This window comes from Astatotilapia calliptera, chromosome 2, assembly GCF_964374335.1.
Source record: "Astatotilapia calliptera chromosome 2, fAstCal68.1, whole genome shotgun sequence".
In the NCBI taxonomy this organism is placed as follows: Eukaryota; Metazoa; Chordata; class Actinopteri; order Cichliformes; family Cichlidae; genus Astatotilapia; species Astatotilapia calliptera.
The window spans coordinates 27434147-27461022 of NC_137423.1; the positions used below are offsets into that span (position 1 = coordinate 27434147).

At 41.6% G+C, this 26876-nt stretch overlaps 2 protein-coding genes across 2 annotated transcripts; one reads left to right on the forward strand and one right to left on the reverse strand.

Moving 5' to 3' along the window:
- Positions 1-1270: 1270 nt before the first annotated feature.
- On the reverse strand, positions 1271-3023 carry LOC113029292 (putative glutamine amidotransferase-like class 1 domain-containing protein 3B, mitochondrial). Its single transcript, XM_026180095.2, has 5 exons — positions 2897-3023; positions 2313-2425; positions 2008-2179; positions 1720-1921; positions 1271-1628 (listed from the first exon to the last, which is right to left on the reverse strand). The coding sequence occupies exons 2-5, from the start codon at positions 2418-2420 to the stop codon at positions 1436-1438; spliced, it is 675 nt and encodes a 224-aa protein (XP_026035880.1). The 5' UTR covers positions 2421-2425; positions 2897-3023; the 3' UTR covers positions 1271-1435.
- Positions 3024-3486: 463 nt separating this feature from the next.
- LOC113029298 (uncharacterized) lies at positions 3487-8152 on the forward strand. Its single transcript, XM_026180106.2, has 9 exons — positions 3487-3643; positions 4388-4501; positions 4585-6261; positions 6366-6465; positions 6558-6706; positions 6796-6908; positions 6993-7082; positions 7188-7310; positions 7400-8152. Exons 1-9 carry the CDS (start codon positions 3562-3564, stop codon positions 7601-7603), a joined length of 2652 nt encoding a protein of 883 aa, XP_026035891.1. The 5' UTR covers positions 3487-3561; the 3' UTR covers positions 7604-8152.
- Positions 8153-26876: the final 18724 nt, after the last annotated feature.

Here is a 26876-nt window from a genome sequence, read left to right on the forward strand (position 1 = left end):
CAAGAGAGGAACTGTGGTTCTGCATGAGGAAGTCAGGGCAGTTTAAATAACCATGTTGACACATGAAGTTTCCCCGGCAACCTGTCCAGGGTGCAAACTGTCTTTTGTCACATATCTGCTCACATGAGCTCCAGCTCTTGGAGATGCAAAGTATAATGAGAGATTAGGAAAATGGATTGAATGAACAATAAATGATAAAAGTCCAGTTAGTTTGCCAGACCCAGAAGCAAATAGACAAGTGTGTAAAGCAGTCTTACTCACTCTAGGAAAGATGGCAGGTGGCAGTCTACACACCCGCCAGCATTCAACCCATTACACCCCATTTCAGTTCCCCAGTGTTTCCCAGCGACAACAGTTGAACCGGATATTTGACAGGCAGTGAGACAATACTGTTCAAATGTTACTGGTGACAGAGGGCTCCTTTCCACTACCTAAGTCATCATTAAACAATGCAAGTATTTTGGTAGTGTCCGTGGTTAACTTTATTTATTAACAAGACATTATTCAGGTGAAATAATGACACTCAGACAAGTTCTGTTAAAATAGCAACGTGCACGGGTGAGCGGCTCTAGGAGACACTCACACCGAGTGCAGGCGATAGCTCTTTATTTATAATACACGTCGCGTATGGAAATACCTTCATATTCCTTTAATACATGTTCTTGCGAATAACTTCCTGTGACTGAATGTGTGAACATGTGTGTGGGGGGTCATATGAGTGTAGTCTAATTTCGGGAACTGCTGTTAGAGATTTAATCTCTTGTGGTTAGGTCGCTGTCTCTGGCCTTCATCAACATACAGAGTTAAAATGTCAGTGTGCACAAAGGTGAAAAAGCACAGCATATTTGTGAAATATATGAACACATCAATATGAGCTTATAGTAAACAGTAGTAAATAAACTTATATATGTTAAAAATCTTATGACAGGTAGGTACACATATTTCTTACTCCATGTGTAGTCGTATGAAAAAGGTTGTATGGGGAACCTCGAGCAAACAAGCCAATTGAAACAACACAGAAAAAGTACATGAATAATTCCAACAAAATAACAAAAAAGGTTTAGCTGGCCACAAAAATAGTTACTAATCTGTTATTTTGCTTAAAGGTACGGACAGACTTTGCAAATCTCCAATGTTTTCATCCAGTAAACCCCTTGGTGTAATAAACCAGACAGTTTCTAACACAATAGGTTTGAACATTATGGATTATTGTATTATGTGTATGTCACGACATTATTGAATGACGTATAAATAAGGAAAAACAACTGAATTGTGTTGTCTTTGTTAGATAATCTTTTATTGAAATTTTATTGCATTCAAAGTTTCACATCAGGTCAAAACAAAAGTAGGAAATAGGTAAGAGAGCTTGATAAGCTTGATAGAAAAAAGGAAAGAAGAAAGCACCTCATGGATCAATAATGTGATTAAACTCTTATTAAGCCAGTTTCAGCGTTTCTTTAACCATGACACCTATTCCATCATAGACTTTGTGAATGGGAGCGTTGCACATGAAGGCAGAGGTGGTCACCAGCTTGTTTTTGGCATCAACATGAACTTCTTCCACATCTTTGTTCACGTGTTTGCAGCCCAAATCCTTCAGGGCGCCTGCTGTCTGAGCATATGGCCACCTGATGACAGGAAGTAAAGGGACTGTCAGAGCGGCTGACTGATGTAGTTTTGCACCCACATTAACATCTGATAATAAAATACTTCACCCACTTGTCACACTCTTTGTCCTGCCCCACGGTGAGCTCGCAGCCCGGCAGGATTTTTGCAGCTAGGATGGGCGCGATGCAGCACATACCCAGCGGCTTTCCAGCTTTGTGGAAGGCCTTGATGACCTTCTCTACATTTGGCTGGATGGCACAGTCCTTATTCTTCACTGCCCAGTCACTCAGGTTCTTAGCCACACCGAAGCCCCCTATATGGGTACAAGAGAACATCACAAAAGTGCAACTAGCACAACAGAAAGAAACAGCTTGTGTGTTTTATTCTGTGGTGTCTCACCTGGGATGATGGCAGCATCAAATGCTGAGACATCTAGCTCTGCCAGATCCGTCACCTCACCCCTGGCGATACGGGCGCTTTCCTGCAGGATGTTTCTCTTCTCTTCTGTGGGTTTCCCCTCGCAGTGGTTTACAACATGCATCTGATCTGCATTTGGAGCAAACATCTGCACCTGCATACACATGAAATAAGAGGTTAGCCTCTGCAAGACTGAGGGATGTTGTAGGAGTTCAAATACTTCCAAATGTGACAGGGTTCAGATAAGCACACAGATGAATGTGTAACAAGCCTTTTCTCGTCCTTACTTTTGCTCCTGCACGACTCAGGTGGACAAGGACGGCAGAGGCCTCGTGGACCTCTGTGCCGTCATACACTCCACAACCTGACAGAATGACTGCAACACGCTTGGCCATGATTCCTATAAAAACACACACAAAACAATCTTCCTTTAACTGAACACCAGTCAGCATGGACTATGGACTATTTCTTTCCCAGTCTGATATAATAACCAGTTAGTTGGCTAATTACTGCTTCTGTGCCACCTGTTCTGCCTTAACATAAAATATTTACATGAGCAGGTGAGACATAAGTCCCAGGTGTGCTGCTGCTGCTGCCAGTAAACACTTGTGACACCAGTAAACTGGAGTTACAGAATCGGGTGTTTAATCTGATGAATAATGAAGTTGTATCAAAGGCTAGTTTCGTCTGTACACAGTTTTTCTTTTTTGCATGTCATGAATGAATGAATGAATTAATGCCTTTGTTGTCTGAAAAGAAAACTGAAAGCAAATGGCTGACAAAACGAAATCTATCACTTGGAATTATCCTTCATTCATCAATGTTTGTCTCTAAAACGTAACTTAGGCAGTACAAGCAAAGATTTTCTCACCTTGAACGGCTCTCGGTCGGCTAGTTCTTCAGCTGTGCGGAGTCGAGTTTTCCAATAGAGGTGTGATGACTGAACTCAGAAGCAGACTCTTTATAATCCCTCCCGCTGTCTCCTCCCCCAATAACTCTGTAACCCGACAGACTGACATCATCCGCGTTACCGACAACGAGGAAAACGCCGAGTCATTCCGCGTTGTTATAAAGTTGTAATAAAATGTTGAGCTATGAAAAGAAAACGTTAAGATAAGCCACGAAACTACCGCATTGACATTAAAGTTAACTTCTTTGGCCTAACTTTTGAAAAAAGTGGCATATTAAAGCCACCGGGGATGGAAGAAGTGTGTGAGTTGTGATAGGAATATCTGTCTTATCCTGATTTGGATTTTTTGCAGCGGGGGAATGGTTAATAATTATTAATTTATTAATAATATTCTTTTCGATGATTCAGGTTAACTTATGTATTTATCTGTGTATTTTACATGCGCAAACTTCCAAATAATGACATGTTTACATTTTTATGCAATGTAACCTAAGTGATTCATTTTAGACACACAACAGATGCCTGTTGGATATTCCATGGACGCTGCCCGTGTTATTTCCCGGTGAGACACGGTTCGTCCTCTCAAGTGTCTGCTGATGTTACGCCCACGTGTATAAAACAGCCTCATGTCGACAGAGGGAGACACTACAGCCATGGCTCTAAGCGGCTCTCTGCACATATCCGTCGGCATCCTGAGCATCGGCGGTGGTAAGCTTGTGATTTGCTTTCCGAAGTGTTACCAGCTTTGTGTTTGTTTTGTTTTTTTCATGTAGACTATCATGGCGAAATGCGCGCTCATATTAATCATAACTCATATTGTCACATTAACATGAGGTGAAAAGACATTTTAATAAAGTGATTTATTTAAACTGCTGTAAGTGACCTCGAACAGCCGCCTGTCGTGAACGATATCAAGACATTTTAAGCCAGAAAGAACGGCTGAAAAAGGAGTAGTGTTAGTATAGTGCAGAAGACAGAGTAGGTGGGTACAATAATTCAGTCACAAGGATACTTGCAAAGATGTTATGTCTTTATATTCTATGTAACCTCTTTGAGAATCTTGTTGAATACAGCCTATTTACCAAAGTAAGTAAAAATATTAGATGAAATAACAACTACACACACTTAGAAAAGCTGAAAATCACTTTTAGCATTATTTTTTAAACTATCCAGTCTGCTGTAAATAAATAAGAGTTCATAATGATAAAAAACGAATTCATTATTAATTATGATTTAATAATTAAAGAATAATATAAATAATAATAAAATAATATTTCATGACGATCCTTTTAAGGTTGTTAAGTTAACTTTAAAAAACAAACTAAAAATAGATGTGAAAAAAAAACATTTTACTTAACCAAAAATAAACAGATTTTTTTTTAAGTAAAAAAATAAATAAATAAAGCGGTAAAGATGAGAAATAAAGATAAAGCCAGTGATTTTATCCTACAGGTTCACTCCTGCTTTTGGTGAATGGTTATGGCAGCACTCCCGAAAAAGACTTGGTCCCCCACACTGCACTGGGAATTCTGCTTCTCATCACTGCAGCGCTTCTGGCTTACTCAGGTTTGTTTAGGTTTGAGTTTTATTATTGCATGTTGTCATGTAGCTGTAAGTGTTTCTCCTGACCCTGCCCTGTTTTTTCTTAGGAATCCGTCACAGTCTGTCCCACGGCCGCCTGTTTTCCACCCTGTGTCTCACTGTTTCTGCTCTGTGGTGTGGCTCTGGTCTGGTGTATATCCTGGGAGGGCAGAGGGTCATACAGCCCACACAGCTGAGATTCGCTTTTGTTCCAGGCCTTGCAGCATTTATATTGGCCTTGCTCATCATAGGCATTGCTGCTGTTGTAGCAAAGAAAGCAGTTCTCTTTCTCATAGCTGTTGGTATCTCCTTAGCTTCCGCCCATCAGATCGCAGGTCTGACAGCGGTAGGTTTTGGCCTGTATGCCACAGCTGCTAACTACTTCCTTGTCTGTCTGGTGTGTCTTTACTTTGGTTCTGGACGTCTGCTGTCTGTGATCACTCACGGTAAAGTGGAACTTCCTGGAACAGGTGCGAAGAAGAAAGCTGAGCTGAAAGCAGAGCAGAACCAGGGGTGTAATGATGCCGTGTCAGTGAGTTTGGCGATGAATTTATTATCTGCGTCTGTATTAGCCTGTCCCCTGCTAGGTGTGGTCCCTGAGCTCTCTGTCGGTCATGTCCCCTGGCTGTGGACAGCTGGCGTGTTCCAGCTCGGCATGTGTATCCTCTTTTACAGAGGTATGGACATGCTTGCTGCCACTTTTTATGGCTTCACTTCCCTCTTTGCGTTTGCAGAGGGTTACAGTGCCCTGCTGTCATTTTATTCCATTCGGCCTTACTCACCTGTTCCCTTTCCTGTTGTCTTCTCAGTTCTTTTCTTCATACTGGCTCTGTTCAGTACTCAGAAGGACCTGCTGGAGGGCTTCTACCAGCTATTCTTTGTCGCCTATTCTATTGCTCTTGCAGCCCAGCCTCAAGGCTTTTTCCAAGCAGGCACTCAAGGTGTCCAGGCAGCTATATTTGTGGCTTCTGCTTGCATGCTTTTGATTACGACCTTTAACATGGCCTCTAGTACCAAGATTCCCACAGGGCAGAGCTGTTTCAAGGCTTTAGTTGGCAGGATGCAGAGCGTTACTCTCAGGGCACATGACAAAGAATTGCACACACCTTACCTGGGCTACTCTAAATATGCAGATGCAGAGGTGTTAGGCCACGCATCCAATGTGCTGGCTACTTTCGCAATCACAGCCACAGTAGGTAGCCAAAATCCTCTCTTTGTGCTGATTCTACCCTGGGTGGTCATGGCTGGCGGAGCACTGGAGCTGCTGTGCGGCGCAGTAGCCTTTGCTCGTGGTAAAACCTTTGAGAGCACAGTCTTTATTCTCTATGGGGTGATGTGGACGGTGTGGGGGCTGACACGATATGGCGGCCTGTATGGGGAGACCAGAGGTCTTAACATTGCTGTTGGGATCATTACCTTCCTTGTGTTCAACATTTTAGTGACAGCTGCAGCGTTGTTTATGAACGTCGCATGGTTTGTCTACGCATTTACCTTCCATCTCATACTCATCAGCTTCCTGCTGGACGCCATGGGCTCGCTGCCTTATGGCTATGACATAGGAGTCACAATCATCTTTGGCCTTGTCAGTTTTTATTTTTTCTTGGCACACATTTTCAACAGCACCTTCAAGTCTCCTCAGATCCCCTTAGGAAACCCTATTATCAAGCTGACTGGAGCAGGGGGAGGGGCAGCTGTCTGTCCACATTTACCAGCCCGTAAAGCCACATCTGTCCTACAGATTGCAGGTAAGACATAGAATACACTGATGCTGAGTTCTCAAATAAGCAGATGTTAGTATGCTGGACGTGGGTTTCATTTTACTATCACCCCCTCTTCTTTCTTCATGCAGAAATCATGAAAAATGGCGGCATATGTGGAATGCCTACTGACACCGTCTATGTGCTGGTGGCTGCTTGCAACAGACCTGATGCTGTAATCAAAGCTTACAAGTGAGTTTCCTATTTCATGTATTTCACTTGTCCCTAAGTGTATTTATAGCTGTCTAATTCCTGTTAAATCTCGCTATTTTGTTTGGCTTCAGGGTGAAGAAGCAGGCAGAGGACCGTCCCATGTCCATGTGGATCTCCTCTGTCAAGCAGCTGGAGCCGGTGCGACACCTGCTGAGCCCTCTGCTTCTGGACTTCATGGAGGCTGCGTGGCCATCTTCCATTAGCATGGTTATACCAAGAGGTGAGTGTAAGACTGTGCGTGAGTGTGTCTGTGTGCTGGTGGGATTTTTCTTATTATCATCATTTTTTGTTTCTTGCTTTCTCACACAGGCCCGTGGATGGAAATCTTTGGTTTGGGAGATGCTGCCAAACACATTGGGACTCCACAAAGCATTGCTATCAGAAACCCCGACTGTTCTGTAGCCACACATCTCATTGGTTTGGTAAGGGACATCAATATTGATCATTGCATGTCCAAAAATGAACCAAAATCAGTGAATATAAACTTCTAATACTTATTCCTATAGGTGGGGCCCATTGCAGTAACATCAGCCAACCCCACAGGTGAAGCTGATACAACTCACCACAATCAAGTGTATGCCAAACTGGGAAACAAGGTAATCATGATAATTTAGTTAATGAAGACTAAACAAGCTGCTGATTCCTAATTTTTTTCAGTTTTATTTTGTTTTTACTGAACTGGACGTGGTTTTGTTTCTTAGGTGGATGGAGTGTTATGTGATGGACCCTCCCCAGAGAACATTGCATCTACTGTGGTTGACTGCACCAAGATTGAAACTGGACAAATTGGTTTCTTTAGAGTCGGTCTCATTCCAAAATCAAAGGTAATATAAAGATGACACAGTCATTCTCTCTGTTGTAGTAATTTGGTGGTTGTTTACTTTGAAACCTGCTATTTCTGTCTGCTTTCAAGGTTCTTCAAATCTTTGAGGAGGTTCAGAGGCGGCACAGACAAGGGCAGACCAATCCTGCCTTTCAGTATGATATGGAGCTACCACTTACAGAAAGAGACATTTCAGAAGTGGGAAGCACCGAAGATTCGGGAAGAGAGTCTGAAAACTCAACACCCTGCCCGCCTTCACTTGAAGAAAATCCAGTCCTCGGGAATGGATCGTAGTTTCTATGCATTTGCTTAAAATATGCTGCCATTTCTAATAAACCTGATGTGTAAAGCTGTTATTAAATGAGGGAAATCACATTGTGGAACTAACTGGGTGATTTGTAATGTACTTATTAAAGTGTTATTTATTATGTTTCCCTTTTGTCTGAAAATTACAAAATTACAATAATGCACCTTTTAACTTTTCATGTTGAAATATAAAACTGCATTTGATTGATTCTAAATGCATATGTCCCTATTCATAAAATACTATATTGAAAAAAGTTGTGTTTTCTTTTATTCTTTGAAAAGTCATAATGTTCAAAATGACATGTAGGTTTTTGCTCATAATGAAAGTAGCTGATTGTGTCATGAGATTTCATCAATATTCTACTTTTAATGTGCATCATTAAAAATAACAAAAAGCATAACAATAAGTAATGAAATGAGTAACAAATATCTAATCTTACTATAATGGTGTATATGCCATGTATGCATGTCTGTATGTCCTTAACAGGGCTAATCTGAATACTGTGGATTTTTATATAAATTCCATGCATTTCACAATTCCCCTGCAAATGCAATGTTACGTTTGTTTGCATTTATTACATCTGCAACGTACATAACTTATAACTACATAACGTTTAACAGTCACCAAATGTTTTTTCCAAGGGAGAATTTAAGATAAGATAAAGATAAGATAAGATAAAACTTTATTAATACCTCGGGTGTGTTCCTCTGGGAAATTCGGTAAGTTGAAGCCATCAGAATTATTAGAGTTTTGAACTTCTAATCAGCTTGAATTTTTATTTCGTTTTAGCTTTTTGTTTTCAAGTTGGTTTACTATCAGTTTCCAGAGCAGTTTGCTTGTTTCAGTTTAGTTTTTATTGTTTGGAAATGTATAGTTATACTTTTGTTTTTATTCGTTTCAGTGCTAATTTTAGTCTTTAGCAGGGGACAGTTTTAAATAATTATAATAACCTTGAGAGTCACCAAACACAGAATCACATATATGGAACGCCACACAAGCCAAATTTTTTGTTTGTGATAATAAAATAAGCTTGATACATGTAAAGTTCATTTACATTGCAGTTTTGAAGACTAAAAGTCACAAAGTAAATTACAAAATAAAATAAAATACAACAAATAAAAATGGCATGAATGGATGAAACTAAACAGAAGCAAGCCTGCACAGGTAGCTCTTCTGTTTAAGCTTATCTTTAAAGGTATAAAGAGAGTCCTCAGATCTTAATTTGGTACAACTTGTAGTTAACCTGTAGTTAACTTGCACTTAATATGTCTAAAATCTACCAAACAAGCTTTGACTCAAGGCACAGCTTACTTGATTTGTATTTTAAATACAAATTGTGACTTTGCGATTGTGCCTAAAGTTATTCTGCAGCTTCTTTGTTTTAGCATCCAAATGTATACAGATAAATATATATAATCAGCAAACATCTGGCAAGTTAGAGGTGGACGGATTTCAGACATTCAAAAAAAAAGAGGATCCAACCATTTGTGAAATTGTTTTCTGTCTGTAAAAGCTGATTTTATCCAGTCAATTAAATGAAGTGAAAACATCAACGTGTTAACTGTTCCAAGTATACCACTGTTTTTACTCCTTAATTAAAAGCTGGACACAATATTAGAAATATTTAAATATTTTAAAAAGGTATTAAGGGTGCATAGTCACCAGGTTATCAGTCAGGAGACAGCAGACTGTGTTCTGCATGAGAAATGTTTGTCTGTTCGCAAACTTGATCAAGTCAAGGCATCAAAATCTACCTGGTTACATTTAGGCACTAAAAACTACAAAGATTTTGTAGTTTTGGTTCAAATATTTCCCTTCCCAATACTAATGTTTCACATTAACTTCATGATTTATATATTCAATGCCAAGCAGTCTTTCATAAGCATAACGTGGTGACAGTAGCTGAAAAACATCACTGACACAAAAGAATGCATTGCATGAAAGAAACAAAACAATACTCATTGTCAACCTGGGAATGGAAAAAATGTCATGATGCATCTAATATAGTCTTATGAGAAGAAGCGTGAAGAAACGAAACCGTTTTTTGTTTAGAGGTAAACACAGCTCACTCCTGTTTCTAAGCAAATTCTAAATAAAATCTCTTTTTAAAATACTTTTAGAATAGTGCAATGCAATTCAAGTGATACTTGTGTATTAATAAGCAACTCTTTATACATACTTTGTCACCATGTAAACAGCCTATTACCTGATACTGGAACCAGGAAATATACAGGTCACTTTTTCTGAGCATCAACAGGCACTCTGGATTTATTTGATGATGGACGGCTTTTTAAACACAGTGAGTGGATGGCCCTAAAGTCTCAAAAAAAAAAAACCTCAGTGCTATGATGCAGCAGTAATATTGTGACACTAAAAGACACTCATCATATAAAACTGCATTAAGAGTGCATAGATTATCAATCACGAGACAGCAGGTTGTGCCCTGCTGGTGAAATTTGTGGAAGGAGGAAGTATTGTGTTTTTGGTTAAATATGTCAGAAACATCCCCACAGCATGGTGCTGCCACCATCACTGTCGAGGTGGTATTGGCCAGGTGATGAGTGGTGCCAGGTTTCATCCAGACATGACGCTTGCCTTTTGGGCCAAAGAGTTCAGTCTTTGTTTCTCATGGTGCCCTTTGACAAAGTCTACGTGGGTTGTCATGTGCTTTTTACTGAGGAGTGGCTTCATCTGGCCACTTTACCATACAGGCCTGAGTGTTCCAGAAATGGTTGTCCTTCTGGAAGGTTCCCCTTTGTCCACAGAGCAGTGCAGGAGCTGTCAGAGTGACCACTGGGTTCTTGCTTACCTCCCTGACTTAGACCCTTCTACCCTGATTCCTCAGATTGGTATTTCTGTACCTTTCTCTAGGTCGGTGCCTCAATACAATCCTTACAATCCTGTCTCGGAGGTCTATAGACAATTCCTCGGATGTCATGGCTTTGTTTGTGCTTTGACATACACTGTCAGCTATGAGAACTTACATAGACAGGTGTGTGCCTTTTCAAATCATGTTGTATCCACTGAATTTAGCACAAATGGACTCCAGTCCCCCGTAGAAATCTAATAGACGATCAGTGGAAACAGGGTGAACCTGAGCTCAGTTTTGAAGCTATATAAACATAAAATATTGTTTTATAATAATAAAACAATATTTTATGACGATCCTTTTAAGGTTAAGTTAACTTTAAAAAACAAACTAAAAAAATAGATGTGAAAAAAAAACATTTTACTTAACCAAAAATAAACAGATTTTTTTTTAAGTAAAAAAATAAATAAATAAAGCGGTAAAGATGAGAAATAAAGATAAAGCCAGTGATTTTATCCTACAGGTTCACTCCTGCTTTTGGTGAATGGTTATGGCAGCACTCCCGAAAAAGACTTGGTCCCCCACACTGCACTGGGAATTCTGCTTCTCATCACTGCAGCGCTTCTGGCTTACTCAGGTTTGTTTAGGTTTGAGTTTTATTATTGCATGTTGTCATGTAGCTGTAAGTGTTTCTCCTGACCCTGTCCTGTTTTTTCTTAGGAATCCATCACAGTCTGTCCCACGGCCGCCTGTTTTCCACCCTGTGTCTCACTGTTTCTGCTCTGTGGTGTGGCTCTGGTCTGGTGTATATCCTGGGAGGGCAGAGGGTCATACAGCCCACACAGCTGAGATTCGCTTTTGTCCCAGGCCTTGCAGCATTTATATTGGCCTTGCTCATCATAGGCATTGCTGCTGTTGTAGCAAAGAAAGCAGTTCTCTTTCTCATAGCTGTTGGTATCTCCTTAGCTTCCGCCCATCAGATCGCAGGTCTGACAGCGGTAGGTTTTGGCCTGTATGCCACAGCTGCTAACTACTTCCTTGTCTGTCTGGTGTGTCTTTACTTTGGTTCTGGACGTCTGCTGTCTGTGATCACTCACGGTAAAGTGGAACTTCCTGGAACAGGTGCGAAGAAGAAAGCTGAGCTGAAAGCAGAGCAGAACCAGGGGTGTAATGATGCCGTGTCAGTGAGTTTGGCGATGAATTTATTATCTGCGTCTGTATTAGCCTGCCCCCTGCTAGGTGTGGTCCCTGAGCTCTCTGTCGGTCATGTCCCCTGGCTGTGGACAGCTGGCGTGTTCCAGCTCGGCATGTGTATCCTCTTTTACAGAGGTATGGACATGCTACTTTCAGAATAGTGCAATGCAATTCAAGTGTACTTGTGTATTACTAAGCAACTCTTTATACATACTTTATACATACAGGCCTGAGTGTTCCAGAAATGGTTGTCCTTCTGGAAGGTTCTCCTTTGTCCCTCCCTGACTTAGACCCTTCTACCCTGATTGCTTAGATTGGTATTTCTGTACCTTTCTCTAGATCGGTGCCTCAATACAATCCTGTCTTGGACGTCATGGCTTGGTTTGTGCTTTGACATACACTGTCAGCTATGAGAACTTACATAGACAGGTGTGTGCCTTTTCAAATCATGTCGTATCCACTGAATTTAGCACAAATGGACTCCAGTCCCCGTAGAAACATCTGATAGACGATCAGTGGAAACAGGGTGAACCTGAGCTCAGTTTTGAAGCTCAGGTGCTTCAAAACACGGCTGTTTCCTGAATGTTTCTAAGCAATTTAGATAGTCAGAATTGTTTTAAATACTTCCTTAATTGTGAATAATTAACTAGCACACTCAAGTGATTCTCAGTGATCTAATATTTATGTGAACTTTGTGACTGAATAATCAACGAGTTACCAAAAAAGAACCAGGAAACGTACAGGTGTCAGCGGGCTTTTCCCTCACTACACTTTCCTCCTAGTTTGAGCAGCAACACTCCCCCTGGACTCATTTTATGATGGGAAATTTTGTAGCTCAGAGTGAGCACAAGCTCCCACCCAAAGTCTTAGAAAACTCGAGCTCCAACAGGTGGATGAGGAGCATAGCTTTTCACCCATTTTCAGATCTTACCAGAGATGTACGATCAGTTCAAGTCTGGCCTCCGGCTTGGACACTCAAAGTCTTTTACTTTGTTAAAAAAAAAAGATGAAGTGATGGCCTTATTTAGTCACTGAAAACTGCTTTGTTAGGTTTAGGAAGTTTTGTGTTTTGTGTTAAATATGTCGTTTTGCAACATAAATCTAATGATTTAAATTTAATGCAGTGACTTTATAGTGTTTCTGTATCTGGTGACTAACATCACTGACACAAAAGAAACCAAAGAAACATATTGCATGTACGAGAGGAAATAGTAGCCTTTGAGGAGTCTTCTGAGAATGGGTAAAATGTTAAGCTGATTGTCAGGGCTGATGTGGAAAGACAGGACTCGTATGCAGGGCTCCTTTGAAGAAGACAGTGGATTTATTTACAGTGAAGCAAAGGTAACAACAACAACAGCAGTTCAATATATACAGACGTGGACTAAATTGTTGGTACCCTTCAGTCAGTGAAAGAAAAACTCACAATGGTCACAGAAATAACTTTAATTTGACAAAAGTAATAATAAACAAAAAATTCCAATCTTAACCAATGAAAGTTTGACATTGCTTTCCAACCATGCTTCAACTGAATTATTTAAAAAGTAAATGCATGAAACAGGCCTGGACAAAAATGATGGTACCCCTAGAAAAGAATGGAAAATAATGTGACCAAAGGGACATGTTAATCCAAGGTGTGTCCACTAATCAGCATCACAGGTGTCTGCAATCTTGTAATCAGTCAGTGGGCCTATAGGACTCCAGGTAGTCACTGTGTTGTTTGGTGACATGGTGTGTACCACACTCAACATGGACCAGAGGAAGCAAATGAAAGAGTTGTCTCAGGAGATTAGAAAGAAAATCATAGACAAGCATGTTGAAAGTAAAGGCTATAAGACCATCTCCAAGCAGCTAGATGTTCCTGTGACTACAGTTGCACATGTCATTCAGAAATTTAAGATCCATGGGACTGTAGCCAACCTCCCTGGATGTGGCTGCAGGAGGAAAATTGACAACAGATCAAAGAGACGGATATTCCGAATGGTAACAAAAGAGCCCAGAAAGAAATCCAAGCTGAACTTCATGCTCATGGAACATCAGTGTCAGATCGCACCATCCGTCGTTGTTTCAGCCACAGTGGCCTACATGGGAGACGACCAAGGACACTATTGTTGAAAACAAATCATAAAAAAGCCAGACTGGAATATGCCAAACTACATGTTGACAAGCCACAAAGCTTCTGGGAAAATGTCCTGTGGACAGATGAGACAAAAATTGAACTTTTTGCCAAGGCACATCAGCTCTATGTTCACCGACGGAAAAATGAAGCATATCAAGAAAAGAACACTGTCTTAACTGTGAAAATGGGGGAAGCTCGGTTATGTTCTAGGGCTGCTTTGCTGCATCTGGAACAGGGTGTCTTGAATCTGTGCAGGGTACAATGAAATCTCAAGACTATCAAGGGATTCTAGAGAGAAATGTGCTGGCCAGTGTCAGAAAGCTTGGTCTAAGTCGCAGGTCATGGGTCTTACAAAAGGACAATGACGCAAAACACACAGTGAAAAAAAACACCGAAGGATGGCTAAGAGGGAAACATTGGACTATTTTAAAGTGGCCTTCTATGAGCCCTGACCTCAATCCTATTGAGCATTTTTGGAAGGAGCTGAAACATGCAGTCTGGAAAAGGCGCCCCTCAAACCGGAAACAACTGGGCCAGTTTGCTTATGAGGAGTGGGCCAAAATACTTGCTGAGCGGAGCAGAAGTCTCACTGGCAGTTACAGGAATCTAAGCAATTTAGATAGTCAGAATTGTTTTAAATACTTCCTTAATTGTGAATAATTAACTAGCACACTAACTCAAGTGATTCTCAGTGATCTAATATTTATGTGAACTTTGTGACTGAATAATCAACGAGTTACCAAAAAAGAACCAGGAAACGTACAGGTGTCAGCGGGCTTTTCCCTCACTACACTTTCCTCCTAGTTTGAGCAGCAACACTCCCCCTGGACTCATTTTATGATGGGAAATTTTGTAGCTCAGAGTGAGCACAAGCTCCCACCCAAAGTCTTAGAAAACTCGAGCTCCAACAGGTGGATGGGGAGCATAGCTTTTCACCCATTTTCAGATCTTACCAGAGATGTACGATCAGTTCAAGTCTGGCCTCCGGCTTGGACACTCAAAGTCTTTTACTTTGTTAAAAAAAAAAAAGATGAAGTGATGGCCTTATTTAGTCACTGAAAACTGCTTTGTTAGGTTTAGGAAGTTTTGTGTTAAATATGTCGTTTTGCAACATAAATCTAATGATTTAAATTTAATGCAGTGACTTTATAGTGTTTCTGTATCTGGTGACTAACATCACTGACACAAAAGAAACCAAAGAAACATATTGCATGTACGAGAGGAAATAGTAGCCTTTGAGGAGTCTTCTGAGAATGGGTAAAATGTTAAGCTGATTGTCAGGGCTGATGTGGAAAGACAGGACTCGTATGCAGGGCTCCTTTGAAGAAGACAGTGGATTTATTTACAGTGAAGCAAAGGTAACAACAACAACAGCAGTTCAATATATACAGACGTGGACTAAATTGTTGGTACCCTTCAGTCAGTGAAAGAAAAACTCACAATGGTCACAGAAATAACTTTAATTTGACAAAAGTAATAATAAACAAAAAATTCCAATCTTAACCAATGAAAGTTTGACATTGCTTTCCAACCATGCTTCAACTGAATTATTTAAAAAGTAAATGCATGAAACAGGCCTGGACAAAAATGATGGTACCCCTAGAAAAGAATGGAAAATAATGTGACCAAAGGGACATGTTAATCCAAGGTGTGTCCACTAATCAGCATCACAGGTGTCTGCAATCTTGTAATCAGTCAGTGGGCCTATAGGACTCCAGGTAGTCACTGTGTTGTTTGGTGACATGGTGTGTACCACACTCAACATGGACCAGAGGAAGCAAATGAAAGAGTTGTCTCAGGAGATTAGAAAGAAAATCATAGACAAGCATGTTGAAAGTAAAGGCTATAAGACCATCTCCAAGCAGCTAGATGTTCCTGTGACTACAGTTGCACATGTCATTCAGAAATTTAAGATCCATGGGACTGTAGCCAACCTCCCTGGATGTGGCTGCAGGAGGAAAATTGACAACAGATCAAAGAGACGGATATTCCGAATGGTAACAAAAGAGCCCAGAAAGAAATCCAAGCTGAACTTCATGCTCATGGAACATCAGTGTCAGATCGCACCATCCGTCGTTGTTTCAGCCACAGTGGCCTACATGGGAGACGACAAAGGACACTATTGTTGAAAACAAATCATAAAAAAGCCAGACTGGAATATGCCAAACTACATGTTGACAAGCCACAAAGCTTCTGGGAAAATGTCCTGTGGACAGATGAGACAAAAATTGAACTTTTTGCCAAGGCACATCAGCTCTATGTTCACCGACGGAAAAATGAAGCGTATCAAGAAAAGAACACTGTCTTAACTGTGAAAATGGGGGAAGCTCGGTTATGTTCTAGGGCTGCTTTGCTGCATCTGGAACAGGGTGTCTTGAATCTGTGCAGGGTACAATGAAATCTCAAGACTATCAAGGGATTCTAGAGAGAAATGTGCTGGCCAGTGTCAGAAAGCTTGGTCTAAGTCGCAGGTCATGGGTCTTACAAAAGGACAATGACGCAAAACACACAGCGAAAAAAAACACCGAAGGATGGCTAAGAGGGAAACATTGGACTATTTTAAAGTGGCCTTCTATGAGCCCTGACCTCAATCCTATTGAGCATTTTTGGAAGGAGCTGAAACATGCAGTCTGGAAAAGGCGCCCCTCAAACCGGAAACAACTGGGCCAGTTTGCTTATGAGGAGTGGGCCAAAATACTTGCTGAGCGGAGCAGAAGTCTCACTGGCAGTTACAGGAATCGGGGTTTTTTTTGGGGGGTTTTTTTTGGGTTTTTTTAATGCATTTGAAAGAATGTCAAGCAATCTCTTGTAGAGTTTTGATGTAAAATAATAATAATAATAATAATACTAAGTCTAATCAGTTTTTCAATAAGGCTGTAACATGATAAAATGTAGAATAAGGGAAGTGTTGCCAATGATTTCTGGATGCTCTGCAATAACCTTTGATGCCCTTGGAATGAGGAAAATGTTAAGCTAAGGTTTGGTGGGAAAGTCAGCAGTTTCGCTATTATGATTAGCAATGCATTTGTTATGTCATGTAGATAAAAACATAAATTATGTAACTAAGAAAGTGCTCGAAGAAGCACAAAGAAAAAACATGACGAAATGAAACCAGCTGTTGTAGTTGTTTAGAGGAAAACACGGCTGTTTCCTGAATGCTTCTCAGCAATTTAGATCAAATCAGAATTGTTTTAAATACTTCGTTACTTGCAAATAATTACCTAGCACAATAACTCAAGTGATACTCGGTGATACTCTCTATAAGAACTTTGTGACTGTATAATCAACCAGTTACCTAATTTGGGATAAGGAACCAGGAAACGTACAGTACTTTCCTCCTTGTTTGAGCAGCAACACTCCCTCTTGACTCGTTTTATGATGGGAAATTTGTAGTGCAGAGTGAGAGCAAGCTCCCACCCAAAGTCTCAGATACCTCTAGGTGTGGACACAGCAGTAATCGTGTCAAACTATTTATATGTGCATGTGCAAACATTCGTAATATTCTGCTCAATATGTATCTTTGTTTCACCGCCTTACCAGCTTTTCTGTTTTTTAAGCTGTATTCTAATAGGGGAGGGGGGGGGGGTCTGAAACGAAGACCATCCAAAACAGCATTTAAAAATATATATTTTGTTGTAATTTCCTGTAATGTTATCTAATGAAACTGTGGAAAAGAGAAACTGTGCATCCAAAATGTGTACTGTAACATGTTCCACAGTTTGTCATGTAACAGCCTTATTCCAAATTGGATTAAAATCATTTTTCACCTAAAACTACAAACAATCCTGTGCAATGCAATGCAATGCAATATAATAATGTATAGGTTATGGGAAAGAATTTGACACAAAAAAACTCATTCTCGTTCACGATTATGTAGTATTGTTTGTAGAATGAATTTGATGTCACATTTTTAACAAAAACACAGAAAGCAGAAAAAGTAAGCTTTTTAATGTAACTGCTCCTTCCTGGTAAGAAATCGTTTATAATCATTTAATACAACAGTTTCTTTTGTTCATTGTGTGTCTGCATTCCTTTTCTGTGTTTGAGATAATGATGGAGGAGATGACTCCTTATGAACACTCCTTACAGCAAGCATGACAAGTGTTTCCTCGAAGATACAGAGATGAGATGAGGTTAACTCTTTGACGTGAATAAAAACAAGACTTTACATTTCTTTCTAAGGAAGGGACACTTGAGAATATTTTCTTATCATATTTTGTGGTTAGCTTTGACTTGCTGTCAAACTCGTATCGGGATAATATTTCTTCTTGGTGTGGTGCTTTTCAATTAAACAGTTTTGGATAAAACTGATATGGTTTTGCTGATAATTGTTGTATATGACACGCTCTCTTATGTATCTATTTATTTTTTAAACAAAAAGATGCAGTTTTACTTTTAGCCTGGTTACAATCAAATAAGCTGATTAATTAAAATCAGTTAAAGAAAAACAGGAACATTTAAAACTCGACCATAAAACAAAAAATCTGGATCTACTGAATAAAAAAAATAGGCCAACACATAATAATTGTGTTTGTTTAGAAATAATCTGTATTCATATGCATCATGTTAGTAACAACAATGTTAATATTTGTAACTAAAACGTTTTTACATTTATTAATCATGTAAACTCCCTGCGTTTGCCAAAGATTTCCACATGAAGTCCAAAAAAAATGACCCAGTCTAAAGTTCAATTGTTGAACGTCATACTGATGTCCAGATTTAGTCATGGTTGGACGTTTGGACATCGTATAGATGTCCATACTTGGTCATGGACCGATGGACTCAATATAGACATGATCAGCATGTCTGTCCGACGTCCAATGTTTAGTGGGTACAGCAAGCTTATTGACAGGTGTTCCCTTGTAGATACAGAGATGAGACACGGTATCTGAAAATTTTTTTGACATCAATAAAACAAGACTTTACATTTCTTTCTAAGGAAGGGACACTTGAGGATATTTTCTTATCATATTTTGTGGTTAGTTTTGACTTGCTGTCAAACTCGTATCGGGATAATATTTCTTCTTGGTGTGGTGCTTTTCGATTAAACAGTTTTGGATAAAACTGATATGGTTTTGCTGATAATTGTTGTATATGACACGCTCTCTTATGTAACCACACTATACTGACCATTGCATGATTGTTATTGCACTGTAGAAAGCCAGTAATGTTTCCCTTTTCACGAGTTGTCTTATTGTTTCTGTGTTTTTGTGAAACACGTGAAGTAATTTAAGTGGTGTTTTTTGTTCAGCGAGCCACCCAACATGTTATCCTACTCAATTCAGTGAAGAAAAGAAGAAAGATAAGGGGAATTCAATCCATAGTGCAATGTTTGGGGAAACTACACGAGGCGCACGGGTTTTTTCTCAACCAGTTAAAGAAATTTTATTGAAGGATGTTAATAAAAGGCCAATGGTCACTTAGTTAGTTACACCATGCTAGATCCATAATGATAGGAATGATAGGATAGTATCACACAGTCGCTGCAGATTTGTTGGTTGCACATCCATGATGTGAATCTGTAATGTGACAAAATGTGGAACAAGGGAAGCGCTGTAAATACTGTTCGGATGCACTGCAGGCCATGGCGATGTGACAGCTGTGAAAGCTTTTTACTAGGGGTGGGACTCGATTAAAAAATTTTATTCAGTTTCAGTTTCCTGTGCAAAGCTGCCAGAAGTGGTGACCAGATAAGCCTCTGTACAACATTTGCCACAGGCTTTGCAGATCGCAGTGTATTTTGGGAAATACCTTTTTGACTCTTTCAATAAAATTACTCCCTAAATGAGGAAAAATATAGTGTGAGGCGACACGGATACATGTATCATAACATGGCTAAAAAAATAGTCACATATGGCTCAAAAATAATGATCTATGAATCTCTCCCTACAATAAAAAATTATGAGACAAAACAGCAGCTGAAGTAACAGCACCATAAAAGAGAATACTGGAATGTATAAAGACTATGAGGCCATAAAGCCAAACCTCAGCTTCCTGTTATGCTTCTAACATTTAGTCAGTAAGAAAATTGGAAAAGTTGCTTCCAAATCTAATTTATTTCACCTTAACCTGCTAAATGTAAATATGGTAGTCTGCACAGTTTATTGTAAATTTGTTTTAAAGTTGGATGTGAAATTTTCAGACAGTCATTATTGCACACAATCACTGTGCTTGCACCACATTCAGTTTTTTGGGAAGTATCTGGTCACCCTAGAAGCACTTGTGTGGTCATCTGCTGCTTCAAGGTTTCATATATATATATATATATATATATATATATATATATATATATATATATATATATATATATATATATATATATATATATATAGGACAGTTACAAGTACCTGGGGATTCCGCAGGCAAATGGGAACCATGAAGAGGCCGCTAGAAAGGCTCTGTCCCCACTGCTGTTCTGCATAGGCCTGAACCCCCTCAGTGAGATCATTAACAAGACTGGCTACGGATACCGACTACGGAACGGAGCAGTTGTCAGCCACCTCCTGTACATGGATGACATCAAGCTGTATGCCAAGAGTGAACGAGACATCGATTCACTGATCCACACTACCAGGCTATACAGCAATGACATTGGAATGTCGTTCGGACTGGAGAAGTGTAGTCGGATGGTAACAAAGAGAGGGAAGGTAGTCAGAACTGAGGGGATTGAACTACCAGAAGGCAACATTGCAGACATAGAGGACAGTTACAAGTACCTGGGGATCCCGCAGGCAAATGGGAACCATGAAGAGGCCGCTAGAAAGGCTGCAACCACCAAGTACCTGCAGAGGGTCAGGCAAGTCCTGAGGAGTCAGCTGAATGGTAAGAACAAGATCCGGGCCATCAACACGTACGCCCTGCCCGTGATCAGGTACCCTGCTGGGGTAATAGGCTGGCCAAAGGAGGAGATAGAAGCCACTGACATAAAGACAAGAAAGCTCCTTACCATGCATGGAGGGTTTCACCCCAAATCCAGCACCCTGAGGCTGTACGCTAAGCGGAAGGAAGGGGGCCGGGGACTGGTGAGTGTCAGCACCACAGTCCAGGATGAGACAACAAACATCCAAGAATACATTGGGAAGATGGCCCCAACTGACCGAGTGCTCAGTGAATACCTCAGGCAGCAGAAACCCAAGAAAGAGGAGGGAGACGAGGAACCATCATGGAAGGACAGGCCCCTGCACGGTATGTACCACCGGCAGATAGAGGAGGTGGCTGATATCCAGAAATCCTACCAGTGGCTGGACAAAGCTGGACTGAAAGACAGCACAGAGGCACTAATCATGGCAGCACAAGAACAAGCTCTGAGTACAAGATCCATAGTGGCTGGGGTCTATCACACCAGGCAAGACCCCAGGTGCAGGCTGTGTAAAGATGCCCCAGAGACAATCCAGCACATAACAGCAGGGTGCAAGATGCTAGCAGGCAAGGCATACATGGAACGCCATAACCAAGTGGCCGGCATAGTGTACAGGAACATCTGTGCCGAGTATAACCTGGAAGTCCCGAGGTCAAAGTGGGAGATGCCCCCAAGGGTGGTGGAGAATGACCGAGCTAAGATCCTGTGGGACTTCCAGATACAGACGGACAAAATGGTGGTGGCTAACCAACCGGACATAGTGGTGGTAGACAAACAGAAGAAGACGGCCGTAGTGATCGATGTAGCGGTTCCGAATGACAGCAATATCAGGAAGAAGGAACACGAGAAGCTGGAGAAATACCAAGGGCTCAGAGAAGAGCTCGAGAGGATGTGGAGGGTGAAGGTAATGGTGGTCCCCGTGGTAATCGGAGCACTAGGTGCGGTGACTCCCAAGCTAGGCGAGTGGCTCCAGCAGATCCCGGGAATAACATCGGAGATCTCTGTCCAGAAGAGCGCAGTCCTGGGAACAGCTAAGATACTGCGCAGGACCCTCAAGCTCCCAGGCCTCTGGTAGAGGACCCGAGCTTGAAGGATAAACCGCCCGCAGAGGCGTGCTGGGTGTTTTTATATATATATATATATATATATATATATATATATGACGGACCTATGGATTCTTCGGATACCCAACATCCACAATGACGGCGAAACAACTAGTAGCTCAGTGTTCCAACATTCGAAAGAAGGGACTGCTCTCACAGCTAGAGATTGTCGAGGTACAACACAAATGTTACGGCAAGGAGGAGTCAGGACACCAGGTCAGGGGGGAGATATCATCACCCCCACCCGAGATTGGGTACATAGCCCCAAGTGCGATAAGAGAAGGATCGTTGAGTGCGAGAGGAACTGACCTGAAAAATAGGATAATGGCCAAGCTTGAAACCTGGATCCCCCGTAGCCGGTTACCAAGACGTGAAGTACCCTCAGAAGGTCTGCTAGATGATGTTAATGCAGCATTACGGACACAGTGGCAGATATCCAAGAAAGGGTCTCCAGTATGAAGATTTGGACAGCACCAGGGCCCGACATGGTTCACGCCTACTGGCTAAAGAAGCTGACTGCACTCCACGAGCGTCTGGCAGCACAAATGAACCAGCTGCTAGTTAACGAGAGACACCCGGAATGGCTAACCGAAGGTCGGACGGTCCTGATCCCCAAGGACCCCAAGAAGGGACCAGTCCCCTCCAACTACCGACCAATAACCTGCCTCAGTACTACATGGAAGCTCCTGTCAGGCATCATATCGGCTAAGATGAACAGGCACATGGGTCAATACATGAGTGGGACACAGAAAGGAATTGGCAAGAATACCAGAGGCGCAAAACACCAGCTACTGGTAGACAGAACAGTCAGCCGAGACTGCAAGACCAGACTGACCAACCTGTGCACTGCCTGGTTTGATTACAAGAAGGCCTATGACTCAATGCCCCACAGCTGGATACTGGAATGCCTAGAATTTTACAAGATCAATGGGACCCTAAGAGCCTTCATCAGGAACTCAATGGGGATGTGGCGTACAACACTAGAGGCCAACTTCAAGCCCATAGCACAAGTCACCATCAAGTGCGGGATCTACCAAGGAGATGCTCTGTCCCCACTGCTGTTCTGCATAGGCCTGAACCCCCTCAGTGAGATCATTAACAAGACTGGCTACGGATACCGACTACGGAACGGAGCAGTTGTCAGCCACCTCCTGTACATGGATGACATCAAGCTGTATGCCAAGAGTGAACGAGACATCGATTCACTGATCCACACTACCAGGCTATACAGCAATGACATTGGAATGTCGTTCGGACTGGAGAAGTGTAGTCGGATGGTAACAAAGAGAGGGAAGGTAGTCAGAACTGAGGGGATTGAACTACCAGAAGGCAACATTGCAGACATAGAGGACAGTTACAAGTACCTGGGGATCCCGCAGGCAAATGGGAACCATGAAGAGGCCGCTAGAAAGGCTGCAACCACCAAGTACCTGCAGAGGGTCAGGCAAGTCCTGAGGATTCAGCTGAATGGTAAGAACAAGATCCGGGCCATCAACACGTACGCCCTGCCCGTGATCAGGTACCCTGCTGGGGTAATAGGCTGGCCAAAGGAGGAGATAGAAGCCACTGACATAAAGACAAGAAAGCTCCTTACCATACATGGAGGGTTTCACCCCAAGTCCAGCACCCTGAGGCTGTACGCTAAGCGGAAGGAAGGGGGCCGAGGACTGGTGAGTGTCAGCACCACAGTCCAGGATGAGACAACGAACATCCAAGAATACATTGGGAAGATGGCCCCAACTGACCGAGTGCTCAGTGAATACCTCAGGCAGCAGAAACCCAAGAAAGAGGAGGGAGACGAGGAACCATCATGGAAGGACAGGCCCCTGCACGGTATGTACCACCGGCAGATAGAGGAGGTGGCTGATATCCAGAAATCCTACCAGTGGCTGGACAAAGCTGGACTGAAAGACAGCACAGAGGCACTAATCATGGCAGCACAAGAACAAGCTCTGAGTACAAGATCCATAGTGGCTGGGGTCTATCACACCAGGCAAGACCCCAGGTGCAGGCTGTGTAAAGATGCCCCAGAGACAATCCAGCACATAACAGCAGGGTGCAAGATGCTAGCAGGCAAGGCATACATGAAACGCCATAACCAAGTGGCCGGCATAGTGTACAGGAACATCTGTGCCGAGTATAACCTGGAAGTCCCGAGATCAAAATGGGAGATGCCCCCAAGGGTGGTGGAGAATGACCGAGCTAAGATCCTGTGGGACTTCCAGATACAGACGGACAAAATGGTGGTGGCTAACCAACCGGACATAGTGGTGGTAGACAAACAGAAGAAGACGGCCGTAGTGATCGATGTAGCGGTTCCGAATGACAGCAATATCAGGAAGAAGGAACACGAGAAGCTGGAGAAATACCAAGGGCTCAGAGAAGAGCTCGAGAGGATGTGGAGGGTGAAGGTAATGGTGGTCCCCGTGGTAATCGGAGCACTAGGTGCGGTGACTCCCAAGCTCGGCGAGTGGCTCCAGCAGATCCCGGGAATAACATCGGAGATCTCTGTCCAGAAGAGCGCAGTCCTGGGAACAGCTAAGATACTGCGCAGGACCCTCAAGCTCCCAGGCCTCTGGTAGAGGACCCGAGCTTGAAGGATAAACCGCCCGCAGGGGCGTGCTGGGTGTTTTTTTTTATTGTTTTTTTTTTATATATATTAGATTTTCTGTTGCCTTCCTATCAGCTCAAAGCAGTTTGGCCATTCTCCTTTAATCTCCGCTATTAACGAGGCTTTTTCATGCAGAGAACTTTCGCCTCTGGATATTTTTCTTTTTCAGACTGCTCCCTGTTAGCGTTAAAGGTGTCTGTGTAGGAAAATGCCACTAAATCAGCACTTTCTGAAATACTCAGACCAGCCTATCAGGCGATCGTGGCTCAAGAGTTGGCAATTCGTCTTGTGATGGCCTACTGGTGATGGCCAGAGGGGCCGATGGCGCAATATGGCAGCCTCGCTTCTGTCAGTCTGCCCCAGGGAAGCTGTGGCTACAACTGTAGCTTGCCTTCACCAGTACGTGAGAGTGAATGAATTGTAAAGCGCTTTGAAGGTCTCGAAAAGCGCTATATAAATGCAATCCATTATTATTATTATTATTATAACTGTACTGGTGTACCTAATGAACTGGCTGGTGAGTATATGCTGACAACAGGAAATCCGGTGATGTTCTTTACTGTCACTGATATCCCTGTGGCCCAAGGACTTTGAGAAGATGTATAACAAACACAACTGACAAGTGAAGTGCTGTGAATACTGTTCAGATGCACTGCAGGCCATGGCGATGTGACAGCTGTGAAAGAATTTCACAGTAACTGTTCCTGGTAAGTTCCTGGTAACAAATTTACTCATTTAGTACAACAGTGTCTTTGTTCTTTGTGAGTCTGCATTCTTTTTCTAAACAAAAAGATGCTTTGCTCAATGAATGTTTGAGATAATGATAGAGGAGATGACATGAGTATGTACACTCCTTCCTTGACAAGTGTTTCCTCGTAGATACAAAGATGAGACAGTATCCGAAAGATTCTTTGACGTGAATAAAAACAACACTTTACTTCAACAAAAACAAGGGTCTAAATTTCCTTTAGAGGAAGACTGTGGGACTGCACAATGCACCTTTGTGTTCTTTTAAAGAGCACAAAGCCAAATATTACATAAATAACTTTTTGATTAAATTAAGAAATTACATGACGTTTACTGATAATACGTAAAAGCTATTTTCAGTCACCTACATTTAAATTGTTATTCAGCCTTCATTAAGCAACAGGTGAGGAAAATGTAAGTAACGGAGGCTCTTCAACTATACCCGCAAGGAAGTTCGCACAATACAGTGAACAAAAGAAGAATTGTGTTTTAAAACGAGGTGTGGTATGCAATCTTCAGCACGCGCATACCTTCAAGGGAATTTCTGAAAGATGAGCTTCCACAAAAGACAAGAAAAGTGTACAATGACTGCATGCATGAAGGCATCGCTTACATAACGTGCATCCGAAAATGACTCGATGCCTTTGTTCTCAGCTTAAACTCTAGTGAACCTACAGTAAAAGTATAACACACTTCATTAATAAAATAGTGAAGAAAAAAATTTTAAGAAAAAAATAGATTTAAAATGCTTTGCTTTGGATTGCTTGGATTTGTGGTGTTAATCACATTTTCTTTGGCGTATTTCGACTTTTAAAACAATCTTTCTTTTATTTTCTTTGCATCTTTAACAAAGATATTGACCCTTTATTTGGACAGTGTTGCGTTTCCAACCTGTCATTAAGGTTGGTTTAATGAATTTGTCTTTTCTGGCCTTACATTGTATACAATTATATTATTATAATATATAATTTTATACATAATTATATTATATTATGTTTGTGTGGATAGTATACCTTTTTTTTTTTACAGACAAAAAATACATATATCAATCACCTGGATCACCTGTTGAAAAAGAAAAAAGAGAAAACAAGCAGGAAAAAAAGAGCAATATAATAAACAACATCATCGCGATGATCTATGTGAATATAACAGTAAATACTAAATATTAAACATTATTGTGCAGCACAGGATCAACAGCGCACAGCGTGCTTTGAGGTAGGAGCCAAAAAGAGTGTAGTTTGTGTCTGTGAGCACCCGTGTGTACACCTGTGAGCATGAACGCGCTTGTACAGTATTTAAAAGGTTCCTTCACATAACGATCTGCTAGAGGGTGTGGGGGGGGGCATAGCCCCATCCTACAGGGCATGAAGCAGGTATGGAGGAGATCCAGGCTCCAGACATCCAGAGACCCTCAGAGCACAAGAGACCAAGGAAGACCAACGGAGGGGCAGCCGCGCCACTATACCGAAAAGAGCTGAGGAGAGCCCCAGATGAGGGGTCACTCAGCAGCCGCAGAGCAGAAGCCAGGGGTGGGCTTTCAGATGTTGTTACATCCTTAAAAAATAAGAAAGAAAATCCAGCAATGACCTCTAACCTCGGAAAAACCAGGCAAGTTGGAGATCTTTGTCAGTGATCCACAACACACTGCAGTAAAAACATACCTGAACAGAACACAGACCACATAACTATTAGTCATAGACTGGCCTCCCCAGTGCCCAGACCCCAGTATTATTGAAGAAGTGTGGGATCATCTTGACAGAGAAGGGACAAAAAGACTGCCAACATCCAGAGAAGAGCTTTGAATGTCCTTCAAGAAGCCCA